The sequence below is a fragment of the Drosophila busckii genome, chromosome X (genome assembly GCF_011750605.1).
Source record: "Drosophila busckii strain San Diego stock center, stock number 13000-0081.31 chromosome X, ASM1175060v1, whole genome shotgun sequence".
NCBI lineage: Eukaryota > Metazoa > Arthropoda > Insecta > Diptera > Drosophilidae > Drosophila > Drosophila busckii.
Genome location: NC_046608.1, coordinates 2,993,217 through 3,012,524, shown reverse-complemented (window position 1 = coordinate 3,012,524; position 19,308 = coordinate 2,993,217). Strand labels below are relative to the sequence as shown.

At 36.8% G+C, this 19,308-nt stretch overlaps 1 protein-coding gene and 1 long non-coding RNA gene across 4 annotated transcripts in view; one reads left to right on the top strand and one right to left on the bottom strand.

Moving 5' to 3' along the window:
- Window positions 1-19,308, top strand: part of LOC108606410 — an 81,573-nt gene that overhangs the window by 45,082 nt on the left and 17,183 nt on the right. The gene's annotated exons all lie outside the window — the stretch shown is intronic.
- LOC108606402 (neuropilin and tolloid-like protein 2) overlaps window positions 1-19,308 on the bottom strand; it is a 67,467-nt gene that overhangs the window by 41,510 nt on the left and 6,649 nt on the right. For all 3 annotated transcript variants that reach the window (XR_004458927.1, XM_033294538.1, XM_033294539.1), the window contains exon 2: window positions 1,984-2,223. Coding sequence is in view for 2 of the 3 variants with exons in the window: in XM_033294538.1 (XP_033150429.1) it covers window positions 1,984-2,059 (76 nt within the window). In the remaining variant the exon portion in view is untranslated. The remainder of the gene's footprint in view (window positions 1-1,983; window positions 2,224-19,308) is intronic.

Genomic DNA, 19,308 nt, shown 5'->3' with positions numbered 1-19,308 from the left:
CGGCTACGTAATTGGCTGAGCGATGGACATTGAGTGGCGACCACTGGCTCTAATGAGCAAATGATTGTTTGATGTAACTAGTTGCAGGCAGGCACATTGATTAGTTAAGTGACAGCCATGATAATTTCGCAAGTGTCTGAACTTAATTAAAGCCCAACACAAACTAATTGCTGATCAAAAGTTTCAAGTCACAGCCCACAAACTTGCCGCTGGGCTGGGCATGCAACAAAAGCTAGCCACACAAATTAATGAGCAACAGTTTGACAGTTGTTGAATTACCAATAAATAAGGTGCTCAAATATTTGGCTTTAATACACACACAAACACACACACTGTGGGGCATAAGTAGTTTGACAAACAAATTTGAACTTGAAGTAAATTTATAAGCCAAGCATTTAAATTAATTAAACAGCAGCTGCCACATAATTATTTAACAATGTAGACTGTCGAAAGTATGTTTATATATTTATTTGCACAAATTAAATCTTTTTTTAAATAATTTAAGCTTTTACTTCAATTAAAGCTGCAATTATTAGCTTCACATTATTTTTTAATTCTGCTATAATTGTGCTCTAGTTGCTGTTTTTACAGCTTTGTGCGGCTATCAATAGCCAATCAAGAGCTCAGCTCATTGCAAGCTGTGTAAACAGCAAGTTTTTGCTGCAAAATGCCATAAAATGTTCGCATTTGCGCATTTTACTTATTTTAGCTTTCAATGCAATAACAAGCATGCATTAAGCTGTTGGCGTTGTCGACTTTTTGTTACACTTTGCGGCTGCAGCTTAGTTTTTTTTTGTGAATTAAATTTTCATTTATAATAGCAAACTGCTGCTTAAATAGAATCGAATTTGTTCATTGCTAGTAGCTCTGCTAGTCCCTGAGAAGTAGGCAACAGTTTCGTTGTCTAATTGCTGCCGTCTATGCAAAACTGAATCGTTAATACAAATACAAAGATAACAGCAACCGTTGCTGTAGCCATGGCAATTGTTGTTGCCGTGTAGACTATTAATTTTCAATTAAGTTGCACACGCATTGCGGTACTTGTGGACTTCACTGATAGAGCTCTGAATGATTAACGCCCACGCTTTGAGTTTCAAATGAAATGAATTCTTGGGCTGGCAATCTAATTGATGTTCGAGCACAAGCCTTTTATTTATAGCGTTTCCACTTAAAGCCCCCAGTTGAATGCCCAAGCTGCTAGTCAACGTTATTAAAATGCAATAACAAACTAAACCAAGCTATTATTTATCAACATTTCAATCAAAATCAACACACAGCCTGTTTGCAAGATAATCACAGCACAAATTTATTTCATTTGCTTTTATGGCACGACATTAATGTCAAACGAAATGTCTGTCTGTTTGTGCGTCTGTCTCTGTGTGTGTGTGGCTTTAATATTTATATTTGCGTATCGCTGCGCACAGTTGAACAATTTGGCAAGTTGCCGACCTTGAGTGCAAGTTGAAAATGCAACAAAAGTTGTGCAGCGAAAAAAAAAGAAGCACAAAAGTTTTGTTTTCAAGTCGAAAATGCGCATGTGAGTCAATTAATTACAGGCAAACGCACACGCACACGCACATTGTAGCTGTGTGTATGTGTGTGTGTGTGTTTGTCTTGTCGTTAGCAGCGCCATTGGCAATCATTGACTCGATACTTTATGGCGCTGGTCAAAAGCAAAGCTTGGCATGGAAAATGTTTGCATTTTATGTCAAGGCAATTGGCGACAACATGGTCAACAGCTCATATGTGTATGTGTGTGTGTGTGTGTGTGCGTCTGCATAAATAAGCAAATAAATGTTGAGCTAATGAGGTCAAGCGGGCAATTGAATGTTTTATATCTCTGACACTTTCACTTTTCGCTTTCCCAGGCTCCCAGCCACTTAACTCAATTGCTCATGTGTACACATGTCTGTGTCCTTGTGTGTGTGTGTGTGTGCTGATTAGAATCTATGTGTGTTAGTGCGCGAATGCGCGTTTACTTACCACAAACATTTTGGCCAACAATTAGCAGCATTAACAGGCAGCAGCTTAGGCGAGGCCATCTGCATTTGCTCCACATTCTGTTGGCGTTGTTGGTGGTGCCTCAGCCCACCACTCAAATAATGCCACAGCTTAAATTGTCTCTCTCTCTGTCTGTCTGTCTGTCTGTCTGTCTTACGTTTTCATAGGCAGACAAGCACCTGCAGCTTGCGGCGTTGGCCAACACGCCTAAATGGCCTTAAGCTGCAATAGAAGAAGAAGCATATTAAGTGAGTTTCAATATTAAATTTATGTATTTATTGTAAATAATAATGGCTACATAAATTAAGTAAATATTAAACTTGGCTAACAGCTGCTGTTAACTTGACATTCTTTGCTTTAGCGCAAGCTGTAAATCATTTATTAGCTAAATTGAATTTAAAAAAATATTTATTCTGCCTAAAATTGTTTATTTTAAAAATATGCGACCTCAGCACTGATGTTTTAGCAGCGTAATTTATCTTAAATATTAATTATTGATACTGCAAAAATGTTATTGCGAAAGCAAAACAAATATTTGTCGCAGAAATTTAGCTTAACTAAATAACATTATTTTAAATTATTTCTTTGCTTTTTCTAACTTAGCTTCAGCTAATAAGCCGCAATTGTTGTTAAATAAATATAGTTAGCAGTGTATTATATTTTATTAAAAGCTGTTATGTTAAATATTAACAACTTATATATTTATATAGCTAACTAATCTATTGAAATATATTCAACAATTTAATTAAATAAAATATATATTTATATTTAGCTAATATTTTCTTTTAACTTAACAAGCTCTTGTTGCTCATTTGAGTTGAATAAATATATTTAGCAGTGTAATAAAATAAAATATATATTTTTTTAAAATCAAATAAATGCAATAGAGCAACAATATTGAGTTAATTGAAATAATAATTAAATAAAATATATATTTATTTAATATAAATTAAATTTAATATTTAGCTTACATTTGCTGTTAGCTTAACAGCGCTAGTGCTAAATATTTTAATTGTAAACAAATTCGAATTAACTGCTGGCTGCTCTCTCTTATAGCTGCCGTTACTTGATGTTGTTAAAACACAATTATTGGCACATTGCCTAATTGAGTTTGAACTGTAACTGAAATTGAGCCTGGGCCTGTTACACGCATTTGCGAGCGATAGAGCCATGTGCTAAAACTTTTTGTTGTTGTTGCTTTGTTTTGTTTTGTTTTATTTGTTGCTTTGTGTTTGGGGCGTGTGACTGAGGCGGAGGCTGAGGCTTCAGCACCTGCCGTTTGACCCACATTGACAAGTTTGGTTTTTAAAATGCGTCCACTGGCGCCATAAAGCATGACCCAATTGAATTCTTTGGCATGGGCTGGGATGGGGCGAGGCAACGGCTAATAAAATTTTATGTGCTGCTATTATTAGGCTCTCGTGACAAGAGCCCCCCAACACCAAACCACCCAACCAACCACCCCACCCAGCCCACAACAGCCACAGCTGAAAAACAATGCCAAGCAGTGGAACACACATTGTCACTTACTCTACTCGTGGCCCTTTTTACACATTTAGTGCTTGTTTTTGCGGCTTTGCTATATCCGCCGTGGCGTATACGTAACGTAGCCAGCGGTAGCCAGCGCACAAATCCGCTTCGCTCTTCTTTTTCCTTTTTTTTTGCCTGTTTCGCTCTCTCGAGCTTGAGCCGAAACTAATTTATTTCCTGTATTGATTTTGCCAACAGTCGTGCTGGCGTCCAAAATTTATGCATAACTTTGCCCGTCGTCGTGTCTTTGTTCTTGTTGCCTTTGATATCAGACATTTTGATTATACGCCTCAGCACCCAACCACCCACTTTGTGTGCCTATGTGTGTGTGCATATTTTTCGCATTTTTTGCGCTTCACTTGCGTCTCTTGCGGCGTTAAGTACTCGCCAAATCGACAGACGAGCATACAAACAACTACGAAAATTTGCATACTGACTGACCAGACGAGCCAAAGCTACAAAATAGGGTCATGACCGCTGTTAACCAGCGCAAAGCTGTGACTGATCCGTCTATTTGTTATTACCGAATTATTAATAAGACAGTTAGTTCAACTAACATATAAAGCAAGCAAATTCTTATACTAAATTGCTTACATTTTATGTGTATCAATCAATGTATTTATGAGCTGCTGACTATTTTATTGTTTGAATAGCAATACCAAATTGGATTTGTCTGCTTTATGCTACACAATTTAATTCCAGGGCAAACAAATATTAAGTAAATAGTGGAACACACCAATTTCAAAAGCTATAATTTAATATCATTGCAGATAAATCAAACTGCAGATAAATCAAACATACGCGCATAAAATAGGAAACGCTTAAGTTGCGATTAATGATGAATTTTTATTTTGTTTTCAAGCTTTGACTTAAGCTGTAAGTCGGCGAAAAAATTAGTACAACAATGTCTTAGACTTATGAAACTCTTTAAATATTTTCTCTTTTAGTTGCTAATTAAAAAATGTCACAGTGTATAAAAAATGTTTACAAAAATGTCAAAGTGAATAAACAATAAACTACAATACATATTAATACTTCTATATATATGAATTTTTGAATTTTTTTTTATTTTTTTTATAAAATTATAAAATTCCAATTTATTCAAATGTGTATTTTGCTGTTGAATTAGTTTGCTATTAGCTATGTGGCAACTTTAGCTAATTATAATTTAATAAATTAAAGTAAACTATATCATAATAATACTAATAATAAAATAATACTTTAAAAGGATGTGAGAATAATTAGGTTATAAAGTATTTTTGAACAGCTGCAAAGTCTTATAAGTTCACTCTCACTTTCTTTTTAGCTCAACATGAGTTAAGCTGAGCGCTCATTTAGACACTCTTATGTACATATGTGGGTAAGTTTGCAGCTCATTGCTAAAATCTATGCTTAAGTACAGATCTAGCATAGAACAAAGTGAGTTCTAACCTGAAGCTCAAATCAAAAGTCACAGTCGCTGCTAAATTTGTTTTCATTTATTGAAATGCCAAACACTGAAAACTATAAATTATGCTAACTAGCAGTGCTTTGAATTTTCGCAGCAATTTAATTTGCTTATGCTGATATAAAAATTGAACTAAAACAATTGTGTGTCTAGTTGTAGCAACTAAATGCTGCAAGTATTTGCTGCTGTCGATCGTAAAATGTGCTGTGGGTATTGCTAATACGCCGCATATGCAAAAATATGTGTGTGTGTGTGTGTGTGTGTGTGTGTGTGTGTGTGTGTGTGTGTGTGCGTTAGTGTTTGCATATATATAGTCTCATCAATTTGCCATAATTCATGCTTATGCTTGGCCACAAGCGCAACTGTCGTGTGCGCTGAAGACACCAGCAGCAGCCATAAAGTGTCGTAAAGTGCATTAGAGCGCACTTGGCACAACACACACACACACACACACACACACACACACACAGAACTAAACGGAAATCAGCAAGAGTAGCAACAACAAGGAATATATAAAATAAAAATAAAAATGAACAAAAGCATTGCAGGAGTCGCCGCCAACTCCAAGTGGCAAAGAAATGTCGTACATAAATATTCATGCACCCACGAGCACATGCTAACACCCCCAAGCCCCGCGCCGACCCCTGCACAAAGCAGCGCCCAGGGGCAGACTAACACCTACAAAAATAAAAAAGGAAAGCAAACAAAGCAGCAGCGCTGGCTGTTGTTCGAGCTGCCGCCATTTCTGATTGTTTATTAGTGCGACACACGTTGCAGTAGCCACTCGTCTGGCTGGGGTGGCATTTAAATGCTTTTGTTACATTTATTGGCGTGTTTTACGCGCCATAAACTGAAATTCATAAACATTTTATGCACTACATGTGTAAATGTGTCTACGTCTCCATTTTGCTGTGGCAGAGCAACACAACCAACCAAAGCAAACTCAGCCCCTCAGCTATTGCAGCACTTGGCTTAGACGCACTTGGCTAATTTTTTGGCTATTGGCAGCTTACAAATTGCAGCGGCAAATCTGTTGGCATTTAGTACAAAATGTTTTAGCTTGCTCAAGTGGCGCGCACCTGAGCACAAGTAAAACAAAAAAAGTGTAGCATACTTATGAGCGTTCGCATTGCTGGCATATAAAAATTCATTTTTATGCTTGTGCCTTTTATTGCCCGCAGGCTGACAGGCTGGCAGGCTGAGAATGCGCATACATTCTTCTCATTGCTGCTGCTGTTGTTGTGTAATTGTTGTAACAAGCAAACGCGTTACGCATACGCCGCATGGGTCTCATGCATATGCAAAACAAGCGAACAAACGAACGCGCGCGAGCCGAAAGTGAACTGAGCAGCAGCAGTCATCAAGTGGCAGCAACGACAGCATAAGTGGCATGCGGCATGCGGCATGCGTCATGCGGCGTATGCATAGCACTGATAAGCGTATTATAAGCTTCACTGGCTATGTCGTCCTGAGGCTCAGTCCTTTGCCCATTTATCATACTACTCATTTGCGCTCAAGGGCGCGCGTTAATTGCTCAGCATATCGCTAAAGGTCAACTAAGGGCATTTTGCTGCACCTGGGCACTCAAATTGAAATTATTCTTTGCATCTGCAGCCTTTTCTGCCATTTCACGGTCAGTTCTTTGTTTTCCAATTCCAATTATTACATTTATGTCCCATCATTGCGCCTAGATTCGGGATGCTGACTCAGCAGCTTTCAGCTTTCAGCCCCTTCTTATGTTATGTACTTGATTAATTTGATGCGTAGATTCAGATTCGCTACGCGTCAGAGTTGTTTAAGCATGTGCGCCTCGCTACTTGTTATTAGGAGCAGCCAGGATATGCTGGCAGGCTCGCATGACTTCATGCCGCGTACGTGCGGCCTTTGGAATTGAAACAAATATGCCGCCCACTCAGCCCACCTGGGAGCGTCGTCCAAAACAGCGACGACTGCCAAATCAGAGAGTCTTCACTTCAAGCTTCAAGCACCATGCGCAGCTCGCAGCTCGCAGCAGCCGTGTGGGCGTGGCGGACAACAGACAATGGGCATGGCTAGAGACTGTTGACAACAGTCAACAACAACAACAACAGCAGCTGCTGCACAGTGGGGCAATAAATTAAGCAAAGCTAATAAACAATTTAATTCATTTATGCAGCAATAGTTTGTGAGAAATAAATAAATATAAATATAGCAGACTATGTAGCTTTTTAAATTATTAATTAAATTATTAATTAATTAATTAATAAATTTATTATTATTTTTTTATTGCGTATTTATTGCTGGCAAATAATTGAAAGTCATTGCGAGCAAAGTCGCTTTGCTTGCTAATTAATATTTGAACTAATGCAATATAATTTAAAGTATGTATAAATTAAAGATTATAAAAAATTTAAACACAATTTTTATTTTTAAATTATGTGCAATTAGCTCAATAATTGCTGCATTATTTTTTAAATATTTACAAACGGCAGCCGAACGCCTAAAAATTGAAAAATTTTAATGTAATAAAAAAATACGTAGCTTGCTTGCTACGCGTTAATTTTAATTAAATAATATAAAATGCTGCATTAAATAATTGAAACATAATTTTTATTTTCAGAATTATGTGCAATTAGCTTATTTTTATACACTTTGACATTTTTGTAAAAAAAAAAGGGTATTATTGTGTTATGAATGTATGTAACAGGGAGAGGAGGCGTGGCAGACCCCATAAAGTATATATTTTCTTGATCAGCTCGACGAGTTGAGTATATAACCATGTCCGTCTGTCCGTCCGTCCGTTCCGTCCGTTCGTCCGTCCGTCTGTATGAGTGCGTGTTTCTCTGCAACAACTATAAGAGCTAGGGCAACCAAATTTGTATGTAGGTGCTCTATATCCAGGAGACTACGCTTTTATTTTATTTTTTTTTATTTCCTCCCCCTCCCCCGCAAATCGAAAAAAAAACGATATATAGGGCAGTACAAAAATCTTTAAAATCTGAAACAAAGTCACAACTTGCCTATTCAGTTTTCGACCGGGATTGTGAAAATTTCAAAAACAATCGGATAAATAACTAGGAATATCACATTTCCAATTTTTAATATAGACAGCGGGGTGCGTGCTTAGTGGCGCCATACAAACGTCGCTGCCGACCCAGCGGCGGCGCAGCGGCGACGCTACAGCGAAAACGAAGCTGTGACCGTTAGCTTTTTGTTGTAATGTTTTGCTGCGTTTACACTAAGTCAAAAGTGTATTTAAAGTTGGTGGCGCCCAACTTTAACCTGTCCACTTGTTTAAATAGTAACAAGCTGAAATTTATTACTTAGTGAAATTAGCTTAAAACAATTTTTTGTATTATAATATTTAAGCTGCTTACAATTTAGGGTGCCAGCTCACCACTGTGCACTCAAGAGAGAGGCGTTGAAATTAGCTTTGCCAACCCACAACAACAAAGTTCAGCCCACCACCCACTTTTTCTTAGCAGCAGCAGCAGCAGCAGTTGTAGCTGCGTCGCCATCAGTTTAAGTGGCGCTAGATAAATGTTGAATTCATGTCTGCTGGGCGCCCCGAACATTATTTTGCTGGCTGGTGCGGCTATTTTCGGGGGGGTGTTTGGGTGGGGGCGCGACTGCTAAACACGCTTTAGTGCACATTAAGACTTGTTTACGAATCTGCTTGGAACATGAAATTAATTTGTAAATTTAAAGGTTGCCCATCAAGCAAAGCAGGCAGCAGCTTGCCACATCAGCATTAATGGCAACGATGCATGTGGGCGAGGCTACTGTTCATCTTAATCTAGTTGCTCTCTCTCTCTCTCTCGCTGTCTCTGGGCACGCAAACTTAATTATTCGCCACAGGCAAGTGGCAAGTGGCAAGTTAAAAACAACCAACTGTTGACTCTGGGGACTGCCATTGATGATGACGTCTTTGCTCTCAATCCTTTGTCTGCAGCGCTCAATTCAATTATTTGCTTTAAACGCAAAATCAATTTTTCAATATGCCAATATAATTGCCATTGCCATTGCCATTGCCGTGCGTTGCTCAAAGCAGCAAATTGTATTGATTTGCATGCTTCACATGCTTGAGATAATAAAAGTTTGTTAAACAAAAATTGTTTTAAAGCAAATTGCCGCTAATTGAGCCATGTGGATAATCATGCTTAATAATTGATACTCTTTGAGCAACGGCGCACATGCTGCGGCTTTTGCTGAAAAACAAGCCGTAATTGTGGCATGCAACATTTTGCAGCAAAGACTTGCAACATATTTTGCATTAATACGCAGCCAAAAATGCGTGCAGCTTCAGTTTAGATTTCAGCACTAAGTTAATGATTTGCAACAGAGAAAATTTAAAGCGCAGAAATTATTGAAATTGCTCAATCGTTAAGCGTATTAAAGTATTAAATAAATAAATGTGCAATTTAAAAGATTGATTGGGCCAGCAAATGTATCGACATTAAAAAAATAAATCAATCAATTAAAATGCTGCTCAGTTGAAATTCAAAATTCAGTTAAGTTTGCGACTTTTCGAATTAAGCGGCCCATCCACAGTAGAGCATGTTGTCGACATGTGGCTCGACGAAATTTCATCGTTAGTGGGAATGCTCGACTCCAAATATTGTGTTGCCACTAGTTAGTGGCAAATGAAATTTTAGCTCGACGAGCAGCTCGGCCAACATGCTCTACTGTGGATGCGCCGCTTTAATCAAGCAACAAAATGTTTCGCTCCGCATTGCTAAATTGTTAACTTTTGTGTGCTCGCTCTTGTTGCAACTATTGCTATGCATTTGACTAAGCTCTCAAAGCAAAAATAGCAACTAGCTTATAAATTTTAATACGCTGGCTAGCATGAAAAACTGGCAATTAGCACTGCTTATTTATTTAATCTTACAGTTTAATTTTGTTTGCTTTGAAATAAGCAAAAGATTTGCTTTGACTTTGGCGCAGTCAATTAATAATTTTTATTATATTGCCAGCTATAAATGTATGTGTATGTGTGTGTGTGCTGCCTTTTAATGCAACTTTTGTTGCTTCAAACGAGTCTGGCTTTAAAGTCTTTTTAGCCTCAGCCTTTGTTCGCTGGCAATGCTTAAGCTACTTAGCATCAGTGTTTAAAAAACTGCGAAAAGATTCATTTATGTTGCTGCTGCTTCTGCTTATGCTTCTGAGAAAAACGAAAGTCGCAGTCGAAGCAACAGCAGAAAACGCTCGCCGACGAAAAGCGAATCAGCAGCAGCAGTCGCCGTTTGTGAATTTTTGATTTTGCTTTGCTGCTGCTTACGATCAGCAACGCAAGTTCAAGCAGCAGCAACTGTTCGACTTCTGCAAGTCGGCGTAAGTCGCAGTCGCGACTGCTGTCGAGAATACTGTCGCGACTGACTTTTTCTGCGTATGCTGTTTGTTGCTTTTTGCTGCTACCCTTGAATTCTTATAAATTGAACAGTTTGACAATTTGTTTATGTGTAATATTTTAATTCATTTTTTTTTTATGGAAATCAAAACATAAAAAATAAGAAATTAACAAAATTATTCAAAATAAAAAAAATGAAAAACAAAAAAAAATTTAAATGATAATAATTAGTAAAATTATATAATTAATTTGTAATTTATAGACTTTCAAAATCGTCGTCATCTTGAAAAAGAGATAAGTTGTCAATCGCTGAGTCCAGAAAGCTTGGATTCAATTTGACCAGCAGTATGTTCTCTAGTACTTCCTGACTTAGTCGATTTCGGTAATCAGTAAGTACTAGTCTTAACGTCGAAAACGCTCGTTCAATCGTCACCTGTTAGAAAACATATTTATGAAACTGTGAATATTAGTTTATTAAAACATTCGTATTTACCTCAGTTGGTGGTACAGCAAAGCAAACATTACTTAGTGCATATAGCTCCTGGTCAGTGCACTGCTTTCCTTTCCAAAATGTGAGAACGTCTGCATCGATTCTTTGGAAGGGAAGTTGAAGATTGTCGATCTTTGAGTAGACGTCGAATGTGCTACTGACTTCCTTTTGAATCCCTTGCACTAAGTAAGCGTTTAACAGCTCATCTTCTTCATCAAAAAAACGGCTCACAGATTGATATGAGCCCGAATTTGGTGTTGAGCATACATTTCCAGTAGAATTTATGTCGTATATTCTATCCCATATGGATTTTAAATGATTCACTGCATCATTTTTTTGTTGTGGTGTTAGTGTATGTTGGAAACGTGGATCCAAAAACAAACACGAAATGAGAAATTTATTATTTAATAATGTTTTCGATCGCACTTCTATAGAGCTCAGAATTTTTTCGCCAATCGTTTTTGTCATTTCGTGACTTTACATCATTTACAATTTTTTGTGTACAAATTTTTAATTTTAGCCATTGGGCGTAAAAATTTCCATAATGCAGTTGCTCTTCTTGGCATTTTTTTATTGTTTTCTGCAATGGACTAAAAACTAAGCAATAGTTTTCAATAAAGTCCCAAAACGATGCATCCACCTCAAAATTGTCTTCTTCGATTTTGTTTTAGTTTTAGTTGACTCAATTTTATTTAAGACATCTTTAGCCACTAACAAATCCTGTAGCATCGTGTAGGTGGATCCCCATCTAGTTGGACAATCCAATTGAGGCAACTTATAATTTCTTAGTTCAAATAAATCGCGAAACCCATTTGAGGTTTTTCTTATAAATTTCGTCATGTTACGACAATTAAATAAATATTTCAACATATCCGACGATTTGGTTACATCGAGAGCAACCAGTTGAGCTGTATGTGCAGCACAACGACAAACTTGAATATTGCCTATTAAAACGCTTGGCACTTTTTCTATATCTTCAATTTTTTTTAAATACTCATCGTTAGAACAAAATTCGTCGTCCTCGTCAATGTTTTCATCGAAAACAAATGATAAAATATTTGTTGTCTTAAGCATATTGGCACCATTGTCAGATGTAATTGAAACTATTTGGTTTAAGCTTATATTATATTTATTTAGAACTTTTAGCACTTCTGCGGCGAGATTTTTGGCTGTGCTCGATCCAACACCTTTGAGCTCGACCATGCCCAATATAAGGGATTTTATTTGGGCTGAACTTATATACTGTGCACTTATGCCGAAAATGTTTCTTGTTTGCCGCGTGGCACTGTCTATTTTTAGAGACAATAATTTATTTGTCACTTCACTGGTTATATGCGCTTTAATATTGTTTGCCACTGTTTGCAAAGTTTTTTTGCAGTTTGATGCATTTAACGTAATTTTATTTCCGTCGGCGGCTTTAAGTCCATCACAAATTGGGTCAACGATATTTCGCATATTTGGAGAATTTAAAACATTGAACGGAATGCTGTCTTCTGTTACCAATCCAATATACGACCCTTCAGCAGTTGTTTTTAATTCACTTCAAATTTTAATTTTTTTTTTCTAATTGTTTTATAATGAGGAATTTGACGGACGACGTTTAAACTGTCGACACTTGGGCATTTAAGTTATCTTGGTGTAATTTAAGCAAATGATTTTTAAATTTATTTTGTAGCTTATTTTTACATGTTTTACATGTAGCTATGCCTTCCTCAACATTATTTTCAAAATACATCCAAATTTCATTTTGCGCCATAGTTAAATAATAAAGCTCCTGTATCGATGTTGCTTCAATTGACACTGATGCACACAAAACTCATAAAAAATTAAATGATCAAGAATCAAACAGACAAAGCAGAAAAAGTCAGTCGCGACAGTATTCTCGACAGCAGTCGCGACTGCGACTTACGCCGACTTGCAGAAGTCGAACAGTTGCAGCAGCAAAGCAAAATCAAAAATTCACAAACGGCGACTGCTGCTGCTGATTCGCTTTTCGTCGGCGAGCGTTTTCTGCTGTTGCTTCGACTGCGACTTTCGTTTTTCTCAGAAGCATAAGCAGAAGCAGCAGCTCATATTGAACAGTTGCGAACAGTCAAAACAGTAATAAGTCGAAATTTTGCAAATTTTGCAGCTTCGACTGAAGCATTTTAAACACTGCTTAGCATTGCGCCCAACTTGGCGGCAACTGCTGCTAAACATTTACATATCAATCGATGGGAATTCATTTGTGAGCGTGTGGCAAGCTAATAAAGCTGCTAGCCACTTTAGTAGTTGGCTTGAGTTTTTCTTTCTCTTGCTCTCACTCTCTGTGGCAGAGCATGTCAAATGGCTTTGATCCGCATGGCAAACGTTTTTTATCAGCTCATGCGCAACGCAGAGTTTAATAAATGATTTGCAGCAATATCCATTGAAATTGCCAAATGCTTGGCCACGTTGCAAGTAGCACCTGCCACTAGCCATGACATTGGCAAAAACAAAAATTCATACAGCGCAGAGCCAAAGCAATAAAATTTTGAGAACATTTTGCTCGCCTCGGCATATGAAGCAGCAGCAGCAGCAGCAGCAATAATCTGCAGCTGACTGTTGCAAGTAGCTGGCCACGTGTAAGTAGCAAACATGACGCAGCATGTTGTGTGCAACTTTTGCCTTTCAAGCCACAGCCCTTGGGCCAAAGCAGCTGCAGCAGTTCCCAAAGTGACATCAAAAAAATAAAGATCAACTTTTCGTTTAGCTTGCAAATCTATATGGGGTAGATCGATTATAATAATGACATATAAATATAATAAATAGATAAATTACTGCTAGAATTTAAAGGCGTATACGTAATATTTTATGTATAAACGCGTTTATATAGCATATATAATATTTTGAACGTATGCGTAATTTTGAATAAAATATATAAAAGACAATTGCATAACAAAAACAGCAAAGTCATTTATTATAATAATTTTCATGCGTATACGTAATATGTTATGCATAAGCATAAACGAGTTTATATATCATCCATAATATTTTGAGCGTATGCGTAATTTTGAATTAAATTTATAAAACACAATTGCATAATAAAAAAATGAAAGTAATTTTTATAATAAATATTTAAATGCCAATTTTTGCTTGCTCAAATTTAAATTCACAATAAAAACTGTAAAAATATTTCTTTAATATAAAGTATGAAGTAACTTTTCATAAAAGCAATTGACGAGCAATTGTCATAATAAAAACAGAAGCGTAATGTTTATAATAATAATTTAAAAACAAAACAAATATAAACATTTATTTAATAATAATAGCCAATAATATTTAATAGTCAACATTTTTTTGTATTTTTTTTTATTTGAATATAATTTTTATGCTTTAATTGAAAAAAAGGCAGTTGAAAATTGCGACATTTGATTTGTTGTGAATTGCCTTTTATTGCTTTAACACACACACACACACACTTATGCAGCTTTTGTTAACTCATACGTTAACTATAACAAAGTTAAGGTAAATTGTTTGCAATTTGCTGGTTTCCGCTTCCGCTTGACGCTCATGACAGTTGAAAGCAGCGCCATTAATTGCCAGACAAGAAAAAAAGAAGAAGCAGCAACTTGAGTGTGTGTGTGTGCGGGGGTCAGGCAGTTTATCAAATGTTCTATTTGGCCCACAGTGCAAATGACCCATAATTGTCAACATAAACTGAGTGGGTTCGCTTATGTCTGGCACACGTTGACTTTTTGTTCAGAGTCAACAATGTGAAAGGAAGTGAGCGAGGGCGGCAGCAGCAGCTCAAGGCTCAAGTCGAGCCGAAGCGGCAGCGTGAAAAATTCATTTAAGCAGTTGCTAAACTCAACGGCCATATATCATAAAAAGCAGCAGCAGCAGCAGCAGCGTTGAGAGAACAAACAAGAAAGCAAAATGGCACACTCTTGCTGCTGCTTCTTCTTCTTCTTCTCTATATATATTTTCGGGTAAGCCGCAGTGAGGCACTGAGCGCTCTCACTGAGTTGCAGTTTTTAGTTTTGGGACTAGGCGCGCGCGTTTGCTTCATAAATCATTAGGCTCGATTGTGTGTGTGGCCAACACGTTCAGGGCTAGCTCAGAGGCGTATTGGCTGTTGCTTGTTTGGCCTAGAACAGTCACACACACACACACACACATAGATCATAAAGAGAGTTGGTTGGGTGGTTGGGTTGAGTTGGTTGGTTGGTTGGTTGGTTGGGTTTATATATATTGCTGGCCTGGCACACACTAAATTAATAAAGCATTTGCTATCTGCGCAGCGTGACCAAGCCCGAAAAACTAAAGGTAACCCCCACCCACACACCCACACACACACACACATGTCTCTGCACACACACAAAAGAAATTGCAGCTCTAAAAAAGATAATAAGCAATGAATTATCCTACACGCAACGAGTATCAAAATTAACCTGCCTCAGACTCACACACACACACACGCATACGTGGAAATTTATCGCACGTTACGCCTGATGCTGAGAGTTGTAATTTTTCACTCACACACACACACACACACACTGAGACACAGACACGCACGAAATGTTTTACTTATTTTTCTGTTTTGCTGTTTTTCTGTTTTTTCTTCTGCAATGATGAGCATGAAATGTTAACGGCATGAAGTAAATATGAAGCGACAACACTCTCGACTCTCTACACTGACAGAAATGTGTGCAAGTCAAGTTAGAATATTTCTTTTGCAAACTGCATAATTAGCCAGTTAAGCAAAATATTTCATTAAAGTGCTGCAAACATTTCCATTTGCAGTCATTTGTATTTTTACAAGCTTAGCCCCAAAGTCAAGTGCTTTGTGGAATTTGCACAACTGTCGTTAGTAGCGAGCCATGCGCGTATGCTAGACAGTGGCGTAGACCAAAGGGGGCGCTTGCATTTATTTTGAAAGTCAGCCAACGAAACTTGATGCAAGTGCAAGCGACTGATTAAAAATGAATTTAAAAAAATTAAAATTATTGCTGCCAGCTAGTTTATTTAATAATATATATAAATGCTTATATTAAAATTAAATATATAAAACAAAGTTGCATAATTTTTAATTTGTGAATGCAAAAATTAGCTGCTTATGCAACTTTGTTTTAAAAACCTAATTTTAAAATTGCTTAACAAATTGATTATTTAAAATTGTTTGTTCCCAAGTTAAAGAGTTCGGCATTGACTAAACTGCACTTCTCTAAAATTCTCCATTCAAATCGAAGTCGGATATTTTATTTGCTATATTTCACTAAAATTATATTTAAAATCAAACTGCAGCACTAGAAATTCTACATACAAATCTGCAGTCAAATATTTTATTTATGATTCACAACAATCGATTTGTCCCCTTTGTCTTAACTACGCCACTGCACACTGGGTCCAGTTGATAAGCTGCTTTGTTTTCTGTTCACGGCATTTTAGAGCTTCGCTCGCATTGCTGTTAGAGCGAGAGAGCGCGAGTGCGAGTGCGAGTGCGAGCGCGTCGAAATTGTTTGGCGCAACTGCTGATTTATATGTTGTAAGATTAATTTATGAAGTTGCCACTCCAATAGTAAGTATGCTAGCTATGCTAGTTGCAGCTGTTAACTAAACAAAACTTAGCGACACTTGCAGCATTTTTAGGCAGCCACACACACACACACACACACACACACACATAAAACTCGAGCGGCTAAGCGTTTGATGCTTTTAAATAAGCTGCCAGCTTTTGCCTTTCTCGATTTATTTATTTTTTAATATATTATGCATGCAGAACTTCTGAGTAACTTGCAACTTATTAAAGTAAACACGAGCCAGCTTAAGTAGTCAGCAGTCGAGTCAGCAGTCAGCAGCTTAAAGCAGCTGCAACTTGCAACTTGCAACTGCAGCTTGCAACGTGAGCGTGTGTGGCTGGCAATAGTTAGAGCTAAAGATTGAAACAATCCATTAAGCTTATTACTGCTGCCAGCGAAAAGCACTTGCCATGCCTCTTGACTGTCCAACGAAGCAGCAAAAGTTGCATGTCTTGCATTAATAATTTGCTGCCAAGTCTCTGCGTCCCTGACTGGCATTCGGGATGGGCGTGTTCTTAACAAACATAATATTAAGCCAAGCTCTAGTGTCTATGCAGGATGTGCAAAAAGTCATCAACAGTGATTTCCATAAGCAAATAAGTTGATTAAAAATAAGCTACAGGCACTAGACGCAAAATCTAATAATAAAATAATGAGCGCTTACCAAATGCATTGAATTATTATTATATGCGTATTATTAATGATTACAATAATCAAAATAAATCTGTTAAATAGTTGTAGTTTCTGTTATTTTTGTTTATTTATTAGCAAAGTTTAACTTAGCTGCAAAATAATTGAAACTAAGATAAATATCAATTATTTTTTTAGCAAATTATTTTTTATTAATTACATTAATGTAGTAAAAATATTTATGGAATATATAGTTAGATAGATGGTTAGATAGATAGATATATAGATAGATAGATAGATGGCTGAGTTCGCTGCCTTGGCATAAACAATTAAAGCAAAAAGTAAAGCAGCTTTACTTTTATTTATTTCTTGTTTATTAATGCGCACAAATTTATTGCAATTTATTTAATTATTTACAGCTGCTAAAATTAATTAATTTAAAAGTGCTGCGATTTGTGCTAAACTGAGTTTCAACTTCAACTGCAGTTGCAAACGATATTTTTGACTATCGCCAACTATCGTTAGCATTAAATATTTACAAAGCACAAAGTGCATAATTAAAATTAAATTTGTTGAACACAATAATAATAATAAACATGTGTGTGTGTGTAAAAAAATGAATTTGAACTAATTATTGTGACGCTGGGCGGGTCAATAGACCAGACCAAGCGCACCACCCACTCAGCAGCTGCTTAACGAACCATTTGGTGTCGCTTTAGGTTCTAAAAATTAAATGTGCGCGCCACGCATTAAAATTTTACAGCAATTGCAACTGCAATTGTAGCGACGCTCGACTAAAATCCAATGAATTTTCAAATATATCGAAATCTCTGGCTGTGTGTGTGTGTGTTAGCTACATGCCAAAGGTAACTATGTGCACAACTTTCATTGTCTGGCAATTTGTGTGTGTGCATGCATAAATGAATATGAAATCAAATTCCGCAGTGCATGGAAACTATTTGCGCTATGCCCAGAGCAAAGAGCAGAGCAGATCAGAGAGAGAGAGAGACAGCAAAAACTAGAAACTAGCACTAGCTTTAAGGCTTTGGTTTAAGGCCAAGGCAAACAGTCAATTAGCCCAAGTGAGTATATCAATCAGTGCACACACACACACACACATACATAGAGTAGTCCTTGAGCTGGACACCTGCTGCTGCTGCTGCTGCTTCAGCTACTCAGCACTTTTTGCTAAAGAGCCATCGATTTGCTGCTTGTCCTCACACACACACACACACACATAGACACATAGACATGCGCATTTTTCATTAACGTGCTCATTTTAATTAAATGCTGCAAGATTTAGCGTGCTGCCATACACAGTTAGCTAAATATTACGTATACGCCTTGACAACATGCTGAGCTTTCTCATTGTTTAACTTCGATTACACTTGTCTATTGTATGGGCAAATAAAAGTTCACAGTGCTTAACAAAAGTTTGCTGCTGCTTCAATATTTCAGCAACTTATTTTATGGCACATTTAATACCACGCAATTAATTTTGTTAACTTGCGCTGCTCTTTGCTAAAATTTAATTGCTCGAGCTTAAGCTTTGTGCTTAAACCAATGCAAGCCTTACAAATGCTTTACATTTTATTTAATGCTTACGTGACAAGCTGCAAATACCCCATGAAACGAAACTAGCCGCCGCCCACTCATAAGAGCTGAGCTACGAAAACAAAGCAACAAATAGCTCTAAATATAAATGCAACAACAAAGTGCCAGAGCCAACAACTGCAATTGTTCAACAATTTGTGCTTAAACTTTTTGCTTTTTATCGTTTCCCAACGCTTTATTGAGGTTTTCGCATTGTTTTCTGCTTTGTATTTATTAAACATAAATGGCAGCTTCACAATTTGCTATTGTAAGTGCTTCGATTTGCACATTTCGAGAGGCGCCCGTTGGCAAATTTCTGGGAATTTGCGCATTAGAAGAAATGAGCATTTGATAAATTACATTTTGATTGACAGTCAAAATGTTTTAGCAGCTTAACAAAAAATGTTTATAAATTAAATTTGATGTGTTTAGCATTAGCATTGAAAATATGCTGCTTATTGTTTATAAAATTTGCTAAATTTGATTAGCTTACAAAATTCTATATATTATTATATTTAATTTTGTTTTATTTATTTTTAAGGCTAACAATATTGCCCTTTGTGGCCTTCGCTGTTCATTCAGTCTTATTATTTAATTTAACTAAAGCGACTCAAAGCAAACTAAATGCAAAAATAAAAATCAAATGTAAAATTTGATTGGTTTAGCATTAGCATTAAAAATATGCTGCTTATTGTTTTATATTTAATTAAATAATTTGACTAAAGCGAACTGAATACAAAAATAAATG